This window comes from Rattus norvegicus, chromosome 9, assembly GCF_021556685.1.
Source record: "Rattus norvegicus strain SHRSP/BbbUtx chromosome 9, alternate assembly SHRSP_T2T, whole genome shotgun sequence".
In the NCBI taxonomy this organism is placed as follows: Eukaryota; Metazoa; Chordata; class Mammalia; order Rodentia; family Muridae; genus Rattus; species Rattus norvegicus.
This window is the reverse complement of record NC_141542.1, coordinates 103507800-103524783: the sequence shown is the minus strand read 5'-3', so window position 1 is coordinate 103524783 and position 16984 is coordinate 103507800. Positions and strand designations below refer to the sequence as shown.

The 16984-nt window shown below is 47.4% G+C and overlaps 1 protein-coding gene across 2 annotated transcripts in view; it reads right to left on the bottom strand.

The window, feature by feature from the left end:
* Positions 1-6837: 6837 nt before the first annotated feature.
* Inpp5d (inositol polyphosphate-5-phosphatase D) overlaps positions 6838-16984 on the bottom strand; it is a 105064-nt gene continuing 94917 nt past the window's right edge. The window contains 5 exon segments of one of the 2 annotated variants that reach the window (NM_019311.2): positions 6838-8002; positions 9242-9836; positions 13141-13416; positions 15159-15255; positions 16388-16537. In NM_019311.2, coding sequence (NP_062184.2) covers positions 8000-8002; positions 9242-9836; positions 13141-13416; positions 15159-15255; positions 16388-16537 — 1121 coding nt within the window. In that variant the 3' untranslated portion in view covers positions 6838-7999. 2 annotated transcript variants of the gene reach the window in all.

Sequence of the window (16984 nt, the reverse complement as noted above, 5' to 3'; positions counted from 1 at the left end):
TAAAGGCCTGTGCCACCGTGCCTGGCCCCGCTAGCATTTTTGATAGTTGATCTGGTAGCAACAATTCTATTTTCTCTTACACAAAAGTGTCTACTTCACCTTTATTTCTGGAGAATTCTGGGTTGACCTCTTAAAATTACCTTTCCATTGCTGAGATTTTCTATTATTCTTATTTACTTAAAAAGCATTTTCCTTTAAACTTTAAAAGTTATATATTTATTTATTCAGCGTGTCTGTGTCTGTGTGTACTCATATGCCATCATGCATGTGTGTCAGAGGACTAAGTTGTCCCTTTCGCCATGAGGAACCCAGGAATGGAACTCAGACTGTCGGCTTTGGGAGCAAACACTTTATCCAGTGACTATCTCACAGCCCAAGTGTATTTCCTTTATGTCCTTGCTGCTGCTAGAATATGTTCTCCAACTCATGTGTTGATAACTTTATCCTCAGTGGAGTGGTGTGGAGAAGTGAGTCGCTGGAGAGAGACAGCCATTTTGAAAGAGTTCGTGTCTTTCTTGGGGTTTCAGGTTAGTTATCTGTTTATCATGGAAGTGGGTTTCTGATAAAAGGTTGTATTCAGGGACCTTCCCCCTCTCTGCTGTGTACTCTTTTACTATGTGCTGCTGTGGTGGTTTGAATGAAAATGGCCCCCAAGGGCTTACAGACAGGGGCACTCTTAGGAGGTGTGGTCTTATTGGAGTAGAGTAGCCCTGTTGGAGGAAGTGTGTCACTGGGGTGGGCTTCGAGGTCTCAGATACCCAAGCCAGGCCCAGGGTCTCTCTCTCTCCTCCTGCTGCCTGTGGATCCAGATATAGAAATCTCAGCTACCTCTCTAGCACCATGACTGCGTGAATGTCACCATGATCTTTGCCATGACAACAATAGACTAAACCTCTGAACCATAAGTCAGCCCCAGTGAAATGTTTTCCTTTGAAGGGTTTCAGTGGTCACGGTATCTTTTCTGCAATAAGAATCCTAAGCCAGCTGCCTTCCGCTATGTCCTTGTGCAGTAAGAAGGCCCTCATTACCCGTTGCCCCTCAACTTTGGACTTCCCGAACTCCAGGACCACGAGCCAAATAAACTTCTGTGTAAACCGTGCCATGGCAGCATGAGGCAGTGGAGATAGCCTTGGACTATAGTGATGGTCTCTGGAACCTTGTCTTTCTTTCGAGTTTGGTTGATCTTTGTGTCTTAGTCACTACTCTATTGTAAGGGAACAAAAGTCACTGAAGGAAAACCCAAGACTCAGATAGTATGCAAAGGCAAAGAGTGTTTATTCCTCAGAAACAACCAGCATGCTGGGGTCAACCATTCTCCAAAATGGCGACCCCAGACAAAGGCATGTAGGCCTCATAGGGAACTAGGGGAACTCTCTAGAAGGATTAGGTAATCTAAAATTTTCTAATTTTAGATTGGTAGGTGCTGGGGGGGGGGTCACATGTGGTCAGTGGTCTGCATTCCTAAGTCATGAACATTTAACCATAGGATGACATAGGACTGCTCAGCACAGATGGCCCATTCTGAGACAGGATATTGCCCCATTTGTGGGGCTATTCCCAGGCTGTTCTTTGGGAGGGGATTTTATGATCTTGTTTTGGATTTTATGGTCTGTTCCTGGAACTGGTGCCTTATGACCTTTTTTTGAAATCAGGCCTGGTCCTTAAATGGAGAAAGATGGGGTTCATGTTGCCCTTTCAGTATTGCTGTGAAGAGACTCCATGACCAAGGCAACTCCTAGAAAAGAAAGCATTTGACTGAGGCCTTGCTTACAGTTTCAGAGGCTCTGATCATTATCAACATGGTGGGGAGCATGGCAGCACACACAGTGCTGGAGTAGTGAGAGCTACACTCTGATCCACAAGCTAAGAGAAAGAGGGAAACAGTGGGTGGGTGTGGGCTTTTGAAAACTCAAAGGCCGGTAACACATTTCATCCCACAAGGCCACACCCCTTAATCCTTCTAAACCTATCAAAGTGTTCCACTCCTTGGTGACTAAGCATTCAAATATATGAGCCTATGGTGGGGCATTTGTATTCAAACCACCACACTAGATGTATTTTTATGTTTCCTGGTTGTGATGAAATTCTGAAAAGTACATTAACTTTTTTAAAAAAAGTTAATCTTAGCTGAATTCTGTCTCTCCAGAGAAAGATACTTGTCCAAAGTCATACAATACATATAATAGGTAATTAACTTCAGATAATAATAATAATAATAATAATAATAATAATAATAATATAGATACTAAGATTGAGTCTTACTATATAGTCCTGTATGGCCTGGAACTTACTACATAAAGTTAGGCTGGACTCAAACTTGCACCATTTTTCCCTCCTCTGCCCCTTGAATGACAGGCATATAGGCATGTGTCAATATGAATGGCATAAATTAAACAAAGCTCGTTTACTTCTCTAGGTTCTTATCTATAAATTCTAACTTAACAAATGGTGCTGGGTCAGCCTCCACATAGTGACTCTTAATGAGAAGTCAGAATTTGAGCTCAGTCTGTGGTGGGTTCTGTTTAACATCTCTCTTCTTGCTTGCTTCGGGATTATGCCTTATAGAGTCAAGATGGAAATAACCTCATTCTAGCTTTGGAAGCAATGGACCACATCCTATCCTTAACTCTAAGAGATGAGTCCTCAGGTAAGAGGGAGCAAGGCAAGGTTACTGAAAAAAAATACAGGATTGCTAATCAAAATCCAGACAGAAAACCACAAACTGTTTGGAGGTATAGTTCAGTTAAAAATTGTTTGTAGTTTAGCCCCAATTGAATTGGGCATCTTATACCTTTGTTTACTAAAATTGTTGACCTTTCAACCATGGAGCCCTATAATGTAGAGCTGTTTGGACCCCTGTGTGTTCCAGAAGGTTTAGCAAAGGTCCAGGATGCTTGTCCTGAGTCAGGTGCTAGGGACAGGGTGGAGAAGATATAGGATCCTGTGGTCTCTCTTCTTCTTTTCTGTCACTGTGTCCTACAATCTCTTCTGACAAGTACCTTCTTCATCCTTTTGCCTACAGGCAGAACCCTAGTTTAGGTCTTCTCTGAATAATGGGCCTCTCTTGTGACCACACAGATCCTATGGCACTGGTTCTCCCAGCAGCGTTCCACCACCTTCTAGCATCCCTGACATCCCTCCAGCTCCAGCTACTCACTTCCACACTCTCCATGATACTTAGTGCTTCTAAACGTTTCCAGCATCCAGAGTTCTTTCTCACCTTAGGGCCTTGGCACGGCCTTCTGTCCAGATGTTCTTTCCTGGGTCTTCCATGCTGTCTTTTCTCGAGAGACAGAACATACTCAAATGGGGTGCTCCTCTTCAGAAATATCTGTGTGAGCATCCAGAAATCTCAGCCCATAGACACAGAGTAGCAGCTGGAGGGGCCAGTTGCTGGGCCCTCTTGAACTCTGACCTTTGGTACTTTCACCACACTAGTACCTCACTTGTATGACGCATGGCTTTTCCTTGTGCTATCCTGCTTCAGGCTGGAGGGCACTTGCCTGGCCTTTGGAGCCAGTTTTCTACTTAGACCGTGAGAACTGAGGATTAATGAGCTCCAGAGATAGCCCTTAATGTAACACTCTTTGGATGGGATAGTAGGTGTCTTAGTTAAGATTTTATTGCTGTGAAGAGGCACCATGATTAAGGAAACTCTTATAAAGGCAAACATTTAGTTGGTGCTGGCTTCCAGATTCAGAGGTTCAGTCCATTACCATCATGAGGGCAAGCGTGGCATTGTGCAGGCAGACATTCTATATCTTGATCCAAAGGCAGCCAGAAGGAAGTTCTGGATTACACTGGCCAGACTTCAGCATGTACATGACACCTCAAAGTCCTGCCTCCACGGTGACATACTTCCTCTAACGTGGCCACACCTTCTCTAATAAGACCACACCTCCTGGTAGTGCCACTTCCTATGGGCCAAGAATATTCAAACCACCACAATGTTGCTGTGACCAGTCAAGCCCAGCTATTTCCAGCGGTCACCTATTCATGAGGGCATCTTTTCCTTCCTTGCCTCAGAGCTCTGCCTTCTACTGAAAGTGTTCTTGCACGTGCCTTACCGTCCGAACCCAAACTAATGAGACATGTACAGATTTTCCTGGCTCAAATAGGCTGCCTTGGCAACTGCAATTATTTCCTCTTCTTCCACCTCCTCCTGTGCATCTCCTCCTTCTTGTGTGTTGCTTGTGTGTGTGCATACTTGACGTGTGTGTGTGTGTGTGTGTGTGTGTGCTTGACTCTATGTGTGTTGTATGTATATGTGAATGCAGGCATACACATGACATAGAGTGTGTGTGGAGGTTAGAGGACAACTTTTGGGAATTGGTTCTCACCTTCAGTTTAGTTGATTCTGCTGCTATGATGCATACATGCTCCAGGCTCTCTGACCTGTGGGTTTCTAGGCAATTCTCCTGTCTTTTTTTTCTACCTGGGATAGAAACCTGCTGGGATTACAGATGCATGAGCTGCACCCAGCTTTTTAACACGTGTTCTGGGAATCCAACTCAGATTGCTAGGCTTGCTCGAGACTCTATTTTCAGGAAACACAAAATAAGGTATTTAAACCCCTTTTCCTGTCTGCCCCTCATCCATGGCCATGTCCTGCCTCATGGTCTCCTCAGGTCCAGCACAACTGTGTTTGGATGGATGATGAAGAACATGAACTATGCACATCAAATCTGAGATCCCCAGAATGCTGTACCAATGGGTGGGTCATCTGTGAGCTGACAGAGAAACCATCAGCTTGGAGCCGCCGCCAACTGGAGACTAAGCAGACATATATCATCAGTACCCGGACTTCATGTGCCTGTGTGAGTTCCTGTGTAAAGCAGGGCAGTTTTCCCAGAATGGGATCTGGGAGGGGGGGGGTAGGTAAATGTGGGGGTGAGACCAGATATTTGCATCATAAAAGGTCTCTCTGTTGGAGTGAAGGCTAAGAGTGAGCTAACTGCCTCATAGAAAGCTTCTAGGCCTTTCCATAGCTGGGTCTCCATGGAAATTAGTTTGCAGAGAGAAAGGAGCTATTTTAAGGACAAGCAGAGACAGACCTGGTGGGCTGGGGTTAGGGAAGGTTTCTGTAGGAGAGAGCTTTGCTCAGTGACTCACTTGGCTCCCTCCTATCAGTGGTTAAAGCAACAGAAATGCTGGACAGAGGAAGAGTACAGCGGCTGCCCATCTAGTTCCAGGGGTGGCCTGGCAGGGCAGCAGTCACCCTCTGGACCCGTGGTTTAGAGATTAGATGTGAATACATGCATTCCAGACACCATATTATGGCAACAGGAAATCTGGGCTTTGGCCAGCTTTGTATAGTCACAAAGAGAAGGAAGGACAAATTTACTTCTGGAAAGACATAGTGACTGTCGTTCTCTAATTTTAGGGGTGATGTGTTATTTTAGGGGTGGGGCAGTTTGCGAGCAAAGCTTGTTAAACTGCCCTGCCTTCTTGGTTACGGAGCTCAGCGAAGTGCCAGGGGTCAGTATCTGGCTCTCCATTCCTCTGCCATAGAAGGGAGAACTGAGTGTTGAGGTAGGGTGGGGTGGACGGAATGGCTAGGAAAAGAAGCAGCTAACTAGAGTGGGTCCTGGGAGACGGTGGTAGCCCAGAGTCCCAGAGAAGTGGCCAGAGAGTATATGAGTGTGTAGGACTGAGAGCCTAGGAGGACAAGAATGGAACTTCAATTTGTGCTGTTTCCAGTTTTGGGCATCAGGGGGCCCCAGCTGACCATCCACATGCAAAGCTAGGCCCTTAAGACAGCAAGTTGGACCGTGGAGGAAGATGAAATTGGAGCTAGGTTCTGTTGAGGCGACTAGAGCTCAGAGTGAAAGGATGGACAGGAAGCGCACATAGGTCCCACCTTGCTGCTTCCCCTTTAACCTGCAGAAATGACAGGGAAACCTGGATATCTACCTGGAAGAGCAAATAGCTATTCCATGGACGAGCAGCTGCAGGCACCTCACATAGCAAGCCAGCCCACAGTGGTAGCAGGAATCCCATGGGACAAAGGCAACAGAGTCCTGGTCATCAGCTCTGGGTCCGCAGGGAGTGTGACCCAGGGTGGGTTACCAGGACAAGAGAGCTGAGGAACAGCAGGGTGGAGAATGTTTACACTTCCTGTGCCTTCCCTCTAGAGTATCAAAGAGTTTCCTCTTGTGTCTCTACCTTGGTTTGCTGTGTCAGAATGCTGGGGCCTGAAGATGGCGGTGAAGTTCTCCATGGGGAGTAAGTAGTGAATCTGCAGGAGGAGAGCCATTCACCTAAGTAGAGGTGAGGAGCTGTTCAGGAATATCCTCAGCCTCGAGTCTACCAGTCCACAGTGAATGGCTTACTCAGTGCCGCTCAAAGATGCTGCTTCCTGGAGCTATTTAGAGCCTAGGCCTGGGGTCTGTGAGCAGGAGACCCTGAATATCTTGAGGTGGAAGTAATAGTGACCTGGGCAGTGGCACTCTGCAGGTAGTGCCAAGCTGTATGTATGCTGGTCTTCTGGCTGGAGGCTATTCTCTAACCTGCGAACCCATGTCCCAGATATGGTTTGTGTGAGTCTATCGTCCCTGGAATAATTAGAACCTGTGAGCTGTTGCTCAGCCAGTATCAGAGGACACTTGCAGACATGTGGAGTCCCACACAGACATATGTGTGAAAGGAGTTATATCTACCTTTATCCATGTCCATACTCAACTTCAGACCGTCTCCATGGTGAAGATGCTATTTTTCTGGGCATCAGGAACTCTCAGCTGCCTCTCCCTGCCCCAAAGTGTCTCTGCAGTAGTTAGAGTGCAGGGAAGAATTGTGGCCCTGGGTATCAGGAAGATGCCGCACAGTCAGGAGGCCCAGTTAGAAAGCCACAATTTATTGGTCACACATACTAGGAAACACAGGGTATATACCTGCCCTCCTGAATAACCTAGGTCTAGTTTCCTACATTAATCCTTATATATCAAAAAGCAAGACAATTAAAGACATCACCACACTAGTCTCCTAGTAACCAAGGACACAGGGCTGCACCACAGAGCTTGAGAAGAAGAGGGTACACTATTTTTGAGAGCCTGGGACCAAGGCCCGCCTTCCCTGAGAGCAGGCCCAGAGAGCTCAGTCACTGGGGACGATGGTGGATATTCTTCCTCAGTACATCAGAAGTGCTGCAGGTTAGTGGGGTGGGCTTGGCCCAACCCAGGGTATGGTGCCACCTCTAGTGGCACAGGGAGTGTTAATTGGTCCACAGGATCAGCAGGGGTCTGAAGTGGCTGGCTTAGATTGAGGCCAGATCTCTGCACTGCCAAGTTGGAGCTGATCTCTGACTCTGGTAGATTCAAAACCCAGTAGAAACCAAGAGGCTCAGGCCTGTGACAGAACCCCAGCTAAAGCAGCTTATATCTCTGAAGCTGGACAGGGCCGGCCTCCTGTGCCATTAGCTGTGCAGTCTGTTCAGGTCCCTGCATTAGAGTCCATCCGGCTAGCTCTAGGAGACTGCTGGTTTCCTTAATGCTTTGTTTAAACATCTCAGGACCCGCCATTTGGGATCGGTGGGTCTGGGCTTAGGGTTCAGGTTGACTGGAACCTCAGCTCCGGAGGCCAGCCTAACAAATGTTCATAAAGCACTTAATACAGCACATGGCACCTGACCATTATTATTATTAATAATATTATTATTTATATCTTCATCCATGGATGAGCAGCTCAGTTCCTTTCTTTTAAACGGCGACTGGAAGGAGGCTCTGGAGTCCGAGTTCTGAGACCCCGGTGCGGCTCTCTGTTGTCCACACGGCTTGTGCTTCCCATTCAGCTTCAGCATCCGCCACACAGTATGGCAGCCAGCACACTCCTTGGACCACAGAGAGGGGAGGCCGTTTCCTGAAGAAATGCACAGCCTTGGACTTGAAGCTAGGCTAGGCAAGAAGAGCTAGCAGGAGGTCCTCCAAGAGGCATCCCCAGAGAGGCGTAGATCTGCTTTGTGCTGTTCCTCCAGGCTCCCATCACCAGCGGCTCCCCGAGGACTTCACTGTAAGATAGAACAGAAGGGCTGTCAGGGCCTTACGGCCTCCAGGCCACATTTGACCCCTAGTGCTGTAAGTTAGATCAGGCTAACGTGAAAGAAGCCACACTCAGGCTGGAGCGATGGCTCAGTGGTTAAGAGCACTGACTGCCCTTCCAGAGGTCCTGAGTTCAAATCCCAGCAACCACATGGTGGCTCACAACCATCTTTAATGGATCTGATGCCCTCTTCTGGTGTGTGTGTCTGAAGACAGTGACAGCATACTCACATAAATAAAATAAATAAATTTAAAAAAAAAAGAAAGAGCCACACTGTCCTATGCTAAGTCGTGCATATGTTATAAACACATAGAACATACGAAATAGATATATGTTGGGTATAGTTATGAAACATGGGTGATAACTGTAAAAATGATAGCACACAGGAACAGCATGTGGCACAATCTATTTCTCCCCGTAAATCTATACAGCAGATAGCACTAACAGTTTCTTTTGACAGTTTACAAAGGCATAGAGCTATTCAGGGGAGACTTGGGATTTAGATCCAACACAGGACTGCGACAGCATTTGCCTAGTGTAGGGCCCCGAGTTTGACCCTCAGCACTGCAATAAATGCACCAATGGAATGGCCAGAGGTCTAGGTCTAGAGTCTGTTCCTGGTGATACTGGAGATTCATCTGAGGGCTTCATGGAGGCTTCCTGTACACTCTCCCACTGAGCTACAACCTTAGCTTCCACTGCTGCACTTGCTTGTCTCACCATTTAGCCCAGGCTGACCTTGAACCCCCCAGTCCTCGTGCCCTAGATGTCCAGAGTGTTGGGATTATAGCAGTGTACTATCATGTCCAGTCTCAACTGTGTGTGTTTTCTTAAATCATTGTTAGCTCTGCTCTAGAATAAATCTATTCTATAGGAAGGGGATATTCTCTCCGAAGTTTCTAAAATACCAGGAATGTTTTAAGTGCCTAGCCTAATTAAGGATGAGAGGACTAAAATATAAATGACTTGAAGTCCCTTACTCTACAGGGGTAGGAGTTTATCAACAGCCCCTCTCTGTCTCTCTCAAGAATCGCTGTAGGTGCCAGTCAGGAACACGGATGGACGGAGGCCAGGTTCAAACTTCTTCACAGAGTACTTCCCAGGACACACACACACACACACACACACACACACACACACACACACACACACACACACACTACACGAATGCATGCACACATACACACATACATGCAGCTCAACATACCTGCATGGCAGTTCTGCCAAGCAGACTCTCCTCCTGGCGGTGCTTGCCATGGTGGGGGAGTTCTGTGTTGTCACGGTAGTCTCTGCCTTTGGAATGCTGCAGCTGCAAGACTGCAGGACTCTTGACTGGCAGGGGTGGCCGTGGAGCTGGGATGGGCGTTGTCTGCTGGCTCATTTCTGACCTGGAAGGCTTGACGGGCCTCTTGACTGGCACTGGGGCTTGGGAACTGGCTGGGGCCTTGGGCTTCCCTTGGCTCTTGTCCCCACTGGGCATCCTGCCCTCAGCAGAGGAGGAACAGGTAAAGGAACGGATCCGGGGTGTGGGGCCAAAGACAGGCACAGGGGCCTGTTTGCTCGTCCCCTTGACATTCTCCACCTCTTGGGCTTTGGGGAGCATGATGCTGGGTGAAGAGACTCCTGGGTCTGGGCAGGGCGGGGGCTCCTTGCGCATCATCTTGGGAGACTCCTGCTCTTTCCTGGGCACCAGCTTAGGGAAGGGACTCACGGACCCATACAGTGGGTTCTCAAACATCTCGGGCTTCGTCAGCGGCAGGTCCTCCTGCGGCAGGGCTTCCACCTTTCCCAGATCGCCAGGTCTGGGACCACAGGGAAGAGGAGAGGAGAGAGGAGAGGAAACATGTTCAGACGTCAGGACATGGGGAGTAGATGCTTCATGCCTCTGGGTTTCATTTAGGGGTGATAAAAATGTTCTGGAACTAAACGCAGTCATGATGATGTAACATGCAGCATAGAAATGCCACCAGATCACTCATTTTCCAGGGGATAATTTTACATGAATTTTGCCTTGTTTTTTTTTTTTTCTTTTTTAAACACAGGGACTCACTATGTATCCCTGGCTGATACAGAACTGGCAGATCCACCTGCCTCTCTGTCTGCTGAATGCTGGGCTTGAAGGCATGCAACACCATGCTGGGCTAAAGGTATAGTCCAGGATGGCCCCATGGTCCTCTTGCCTCCTCATCCTCAGCATATCTTTCCTCCATGCATCACCGCAAGTGATGACTTTTTAAAATCAGCGCATTAGGGAGAGACGATAAGGCTGGAGGTGGTGGCTCACACCTTTAATCCCAGCCTGTGTGAGGCAGGGACAGGCAAACCTGGGACACTAGCCTGGTCTACATAGTTCCAAAACAGACATATATATATATATATATATATATATATATATATATATATATATATATATATATATATATATATATGATATAGATAGATATCATAGATAGATCCTGCCTCAAAGAGAGAGAGAGGGGGTAGAGGGGCAGTCCTCAGAGGCAACTTTAATTCTGTTTTAACAAGAGCATCCATGAGCAAGGAGGCTATCTCTGGAGATTTGGTAGAAAGAGGAACAGAGGAGGCTACTACTTATGTGTGAGGTGCTGCCGTGACAGCAAAGCTGCCATGCATTACAAAACAAACCCTGGGCTCAGGGGCCAACAGTCACACTATTCTTCTCAGGGGCTTAAAGCTTTCTTTCTGGAGGGCTCTGTCTGTGACAACTGACTCAGTCATCAACTTGATGAGATCTAGGACGACCCAAAAGATACTCTTTGGGGGATTATCTTGATTAGATAATTAGGTGGGAAGACTTGCCCACTGTGAGCAGCACCATTCCATAGGCTGGAGCCCTAGATTGAATAAAAAGGAGAAAGTCATACACACATGTGGAGGTCAGAGGACAACTCACAGGGGACAAGTCATTTCTTCTACTACATCAGTTCCAGACACCGAACTCAGATGGTCAGTCTTGGTGGCAAGTAACTCACCAGACTGCCTTTCACTTTCTAGAGAGACTAGAAGTCACTACACATCCAGAAATATTGAGACCTTGACAGATGGCAAAAGCTAGCCCTTGTCTGTGGCCCTCTTGAACCTGTCTAGATCCTCTGAGACTTCTACTCCGGTCTGGTCTCAGGAAGGAGTGTGCATGTGAGAGAGAGGTATCCTGATCACCATGTCTCAGATGAAGCAGGATGCTGGATAGAAAGTGAAAATACCAGGTCAGGGGCCGAAGAGATGGCTCAGTGATTGAAAGTGTTTGCTTTTTTCCCAAAGGATCAAGTTCGATTCCTGGCATTTACCTAGTTACTCACAACTGTATGTAACTGCAGTGTTTGGGAATCCAATGTCCTCCGATCTTCTGGCCTCTGAGGACATTTGATAGACAGAAGCAAAACAGTAGTGACCCCCCCCTCCCCACTTTGTGTGTGTGTGTGTGTGTGTGTGTGTGTGTGTCTAATTAAGAGAAACCTTACAAGACTTGGCACCTAACTATTCACTCAGCTATGGATATAGAGAAGCCAGAGGATGAGAGGGAAGCTAGAAAGTGCTCCCTCCAGGAGTGGTCAGGGTGCTCCTGCTATCCTTAGGGGGAAGTTAGGAAAAACAGATTAAATCATGAGTTTTAGTCAGAAAAAAGAGTTTGAGTACAGGTAACAGGACACCAAGCCCTTATCCAGGGGACAGGGTCCGCTCTTGCGCAGAAGGCTGTGGAGGTTGGCCAGGGCCGGAGCAGTCTCCTTTCTCAGGACACAGCCTTGACCTCTAATGGAAGTGCTCCAAGCTTACCAGAATTGAAGTGTTTTCCAGGAGATGGGACTTTTAAATGCCAAAGTTGGGGCAGCTTCAGGCAACCTGGGATGAGTGACCATTGCCACCTAGTCCTGTAGAGCCTTCCCTGATAAATGTCTGCCACTATGCTGTGACCTGGGCTTGGAGGGAACATGTTCCCGCCAAGCTCTGTTTACCACATGAAGCACAAAGTGACTTCCATTCTGGGATCCTCTGAGGATCATGGATGTCTACTTTCTCTGTGGCTGCTTCTAGCTCTGCTTCACAGGGTCTCTGAAGAGACTGCCTTTGCCAAACAAGTACCTACTGGATAGACACCTGATCCTTACTCCCAGGGAGGATTCTGAGGCTGTGTCTCCCTTGCTCCTAGGAAGTAGACTTAGATCTGGTTAAGGGCCCTGCCCTGCCACCTTTCAGCTAGTTCAGGTAACAGCTAAGGCACAGGACTGTCAGTGCCTCTCCAGAGGAATCCCCAGGCAGGCCTGGTATACGCATTTGACTTACAGGGTCTGGAAGAGAACCACACTGTGATAATACCCCAGCATGGGTTCCTGATTACTATGAGTTAGCTCTACTAAGGAACTGAGGTTCTGAAGAGGGAAGAAAAGAAACAGCACTGAGAAAAGAGGCTGAATGTGGGAGCCTGTGTTACCACCAAATGCTCAAGGCAGCTGGGGAGGAGACACACCTGCGTCACTGTTACCGGGTCTGGATGTCGCTTGGCCAACTGACATCCTGTAGGAGTGGAATTCCCACCTAGTGTTCCCAGTATCTGCTTAGGGACTTCATCTCTGGGCTGTGTGGCCCTTGCTCCTGAACCTGTCCTGGTCAGCTCCCTCTGGAAGATGATGGCTCTGCCTTCATTTGGGTTTCTAGTCCCAGTGTATGTTTCCAATTGCCACCAGCAGGAGGATCCAGACAGTTATATATGAAAGCATGGATGCTTGTTTTTAAGGAAAGAGAGAGATTTGGGGTACATGATGACATCTATTCAGATATCTTCACCTTTTCCCCACTGAGACCTCCAGGGAGGGGAGGATGGCATAGAATGTCAGTGGTTTGAGAAATGACTTTGTCAGTAAATGCAGTTCTTATAAGAAGATGCCCTTCTTGGCAACCCCTGATGCAGCCCCCTTTAAAATCAAGTTGCACCAAATGTTTTGGATAGGCAGAAGCCAAAGTAGTGGGCAGAACCTAGTACAACTCTGCCCTCTTCAGGCTGTCATCCTTGGGGCCCCCAGGGAGTACTTTTGAGCAGAAACAAATACACACACACACACACACACACACAGTTCAGAGGACACTCACCTTGTTTCTTGCACCCTGGGGCAGGAACCTCGGTTGGCTGTAGAGGATGAAAACTTCTTTGGTGACAGAGGTGGCTGGGAGGGAGGGGTGGGAGGACCCTCTCCCCTCCCGGGCCCCAGGGAGGAGTCCTTGGGGAGCTGGTCATAACTCCAGGCTGTGAGTTGCTGGTCTGGGGACAGGGTTGATTTCCCATGCAGGGGCTGTCCAAAAGGCCCCATACCAATATAGTTTGGATTGATGATCTCATTGAGGCTGGAGATACCACATGCAGGGACCCTGTAGGAAGATGTGAAGGCATACCTGAAGCCTCTTCTCTTCTTGGTAGGTACCAGCCTGAGGAAAATGTTACTCGGCTTATCAACCTCTTAGTACCTTTATTTATGGGGCCCAATAATACATTCACTCATTTGTGTACCATGTCACATGGTAAAGAGAAACAAGAAATCGAGTTGAGACCTACTAGGTAGAGCACGGCTGGAGAAGACAGACCCAAGGCTGTCTGTGAATTGGATTTATATGAAATGCAGAAGAGAGACAAAGAAAGGAGGATGCTCTGTGCAGAGGCAAAGGTTCATGCTAAGGCCCCGAGGTCAGGGGTAGAGGCTGGCCTGCTGTAAGGTTCACTGAAAACACGTCAGCACATGGGGAAAGTAGAATGAGAACCTGGAGGGCCCAGGGCGATGGGAGGGGTGGTCAAGCGTACATTTCCCAAGCAGACTGGACAAAGTCCACGTGAGACATGTTGGTTTGCACATTCTGTGTAGGGTCTCAGAACAGCAGGATGAGTGTACGGTCACAGAAGTCGAAGCTAGAGGTGCTAAGGACAGTTGTCTTAAAAATGGAGGAGACAGTCCAGACCCAGGTGAGGCAAACCTTGTAGTCACACACCAAACTTTGCTCCACACTGGGCTCCATTTCAGGAGGACTAACAAGACCTACCATGTCAGGAAATAGAGGTGATTCTGGTGTTAGGAAGCAACATAGACTGGAATGTCCAGGTTACTCTCAATTCAGTCTTTGTTAGTCACCGTGCTGGTTAGTTTTTCTGCATTTTGTTTTGTTTTGTTTCTTGAGACAAGGTCTTATTATGTAGCTCTGACTGGAGAATTCACTGTGTAGAGAAAGCTGGCCTTGAACTTACAGATATCAGCTTGTCTCTACCTCCTGAGTTCTGGAATTAAAGGCAAGTCTCATGATACCCCTCTGTGCTGGTTAGTTTGAACTGCCCTCTTAACACCATCTAGACTCACCAGGGGAGAGAGTCTTTATGAGGAATTAACTAGATACGTTTGGGTTGTGGGAATGTCTATAGGGACTTGTCTTCATTGTTAATTAATGTAGGAAGACCCAGCCCACTGTGGGCAGCACCATTTCCTAGGCTGGGAACTGAACTGTGTAAGAGTGAAGAAAGCTAACTGAGAGCAAGCAAGGGTGCATGTGTTTATTCTCTCTGCTCTTGCCTATTGATGTGATACTTTAAGTTCCTGCCCTAATCTCCAGAACAAGAGACTGTAATGTGGGCTTTCAAGTCAAATGATCCCTTTCCTCCCCGTGTTACCTTTTAATCAGGGTATTTGTCACAGCAACAGAAATGAAACTAGGAAGTCACGGATAGGGACTTTTGACCACTTATGTTCCTGGCCTCCCTGGACACAGGAAAAGTATCTTTTGCCCTAGAATTATTCAGTCATCTATAGTTCTTTCTTCCTGGACTGCACATCCTTCCACTAGCTGGTGGTAAGTCTGTAGGTCATTTACTATACTGTAATACAGTAGGTGTTCATTAAAGGCTGGTTGAGCTGAACTCGTTCCACATGGAAAAGTTCTCTAAGGCTTTGATCTCCCAGAGATGGGCATTTGAACTCAGGATGAGAAACTGAAGTAGGAGAGTGGCTCCCCTAGACCACAGCATTGCTTCTCCTCTGACCTTGGCTTTCCTGTGTCCCACTTTACCCTCTCCTGGACTCTGGCTCACAATGCCCAGATAGTTGTAGTATGTCTTAGCAAGTTTCATCTACCTGCCAGCAGGCTCCCACTGCCTCATGGGGTCATGGCTGGTGAGGTTCTTCAAGCACTTCATTCCACTGGACTCATCCCGCTCTGTCTTCACAAAGTCTAGAAGAGAACATCCAGGAAAAAGCATATGAGAGCCCAGCCACTACATGGGTTAGAAATGGCAAAGTGGTATCTATTTACAGGCCAAAGCTGGACAGTAAATAGTGGCTACTGGGAGAGGTATTTCAAGCAAGATTTTCAGGCTTCAAAATCCTTACGCTCAGTGATTGTTTAATGATGCCTGCCGTGGGTCCAGAAGGAGAAGAACAGATACTTATGACCCAGTTACTATTTCGTTAAATATTCCTAACTTGTTAGCTCAACCAGGGACAAAACAAACATTTCTTGTCAGATTAGAACAAATTTAGAACAACCATTAGGTTGCCCTATAAGAGTACTTCCCGGGGTTGGGGATTTAGCTCAGTGGTAAAGCGCTTGCCTAGGAAGCGCAAGGCCCTGGGTTCGGTCCCCAGCTCCGAAGAAAAGAACCAAAAAGAAAAAAAAAAGAGTACTTCCCATGCAGAGCTAATCTGTTTATGGGGACTCTCAAAACCAGCTTAAAGGGACCCCAGCTTTATTCCTGAATCTGGCATGTGGTTGCTAGGTGATGACCCACTATCTCTTTGATCCACAATCCTAGAGAAAAGATCTCTCGTGGGGCACAGGAGAGTCCCATGCACAGAAACAGTGGCCCTTGGTACACTAGAACCTTCTCTGGCATGAGGAGCTCCCACACCCCATGTTGTGAGTTCCTACGCTCGCTATTTTCATAAGAGGCAAGCAACCACTGTGACTACCAACTCCTGCTTGGACTAGGGTCAACCTTGGCTGAGTTTGCAACCTTTAGCCAGTCATCTAGCCTATCTATGCCTCAGTTTCTCCATCTGCCAAGTAGAAATAACCACACTTGGCTCACAGGGCCGTTGGGGGAGATAAACGAGATGACTTGTTTTCTTCTCATCAAAGACATTGACTCTCTACGTCACCCAGGCTAACCGTGAACTCATGATCTTCTTGCCTCAGCCTCCTGAGAGCCGGGATTACAAGTAGGCATCACCATGCTACCCTAGAGACCTTCCAACCATGCTCTATTCTGAAGGCACAGATCAGAGATACTTGATAGCTTTGCTGAGAGAAAAGACATGTCCTTAGGATGGTGGCCTCTAGGAAAGCCGGGAGGGGGCTGGCCTACCATAGAGCTTCTCTCTCATCTTGCCCTCAGAGGTCTGCAGCTTAATCTCTCCCCTGAAGTGGCCAGTCATCTCCCCGTGGTGGGTGAGAGGTGTGTAGATGGGAAGCTGACTCTCTGTGGTCTCCAGACGAAGGGCAATGCAGCCTTCACCTGGGAAGAGGAGGGACAACATCAACACGAACATCTTAGCATTAGACAGATATGGAGCATGCTCAGAGATTCGGCTGCGGTGCAAGTGGCCAGGCAGGGATTACTAATCAACCCTTTCCATCAATGCCTTAGCTATTTGGGGCAAATGGCTGAAGCCTCATAGGAAAAAGAACGCTATGCAGATCAATACTGGGAGAAAAAAATTTAAATCCTAGGAAATTCACCCGAGAAATGGTATTAAATGTTAATCTGATTGCTGTAGCTTACTTCCCAAGGTTTGAAACAGTACAAGAAATAAACAGAATCAGACGAGCAGATCAGAGTGTAAGTCAGTCTAAAACTTCTATATAAGGAAAAGTCTGAAGGGAAAAGGAGACAGACTGGAGAGTTGGCCTGGCAGTGGGGAAGAGGTTAATGTTCTGCATCTGGGTCTGAGGAGCTGGCTGG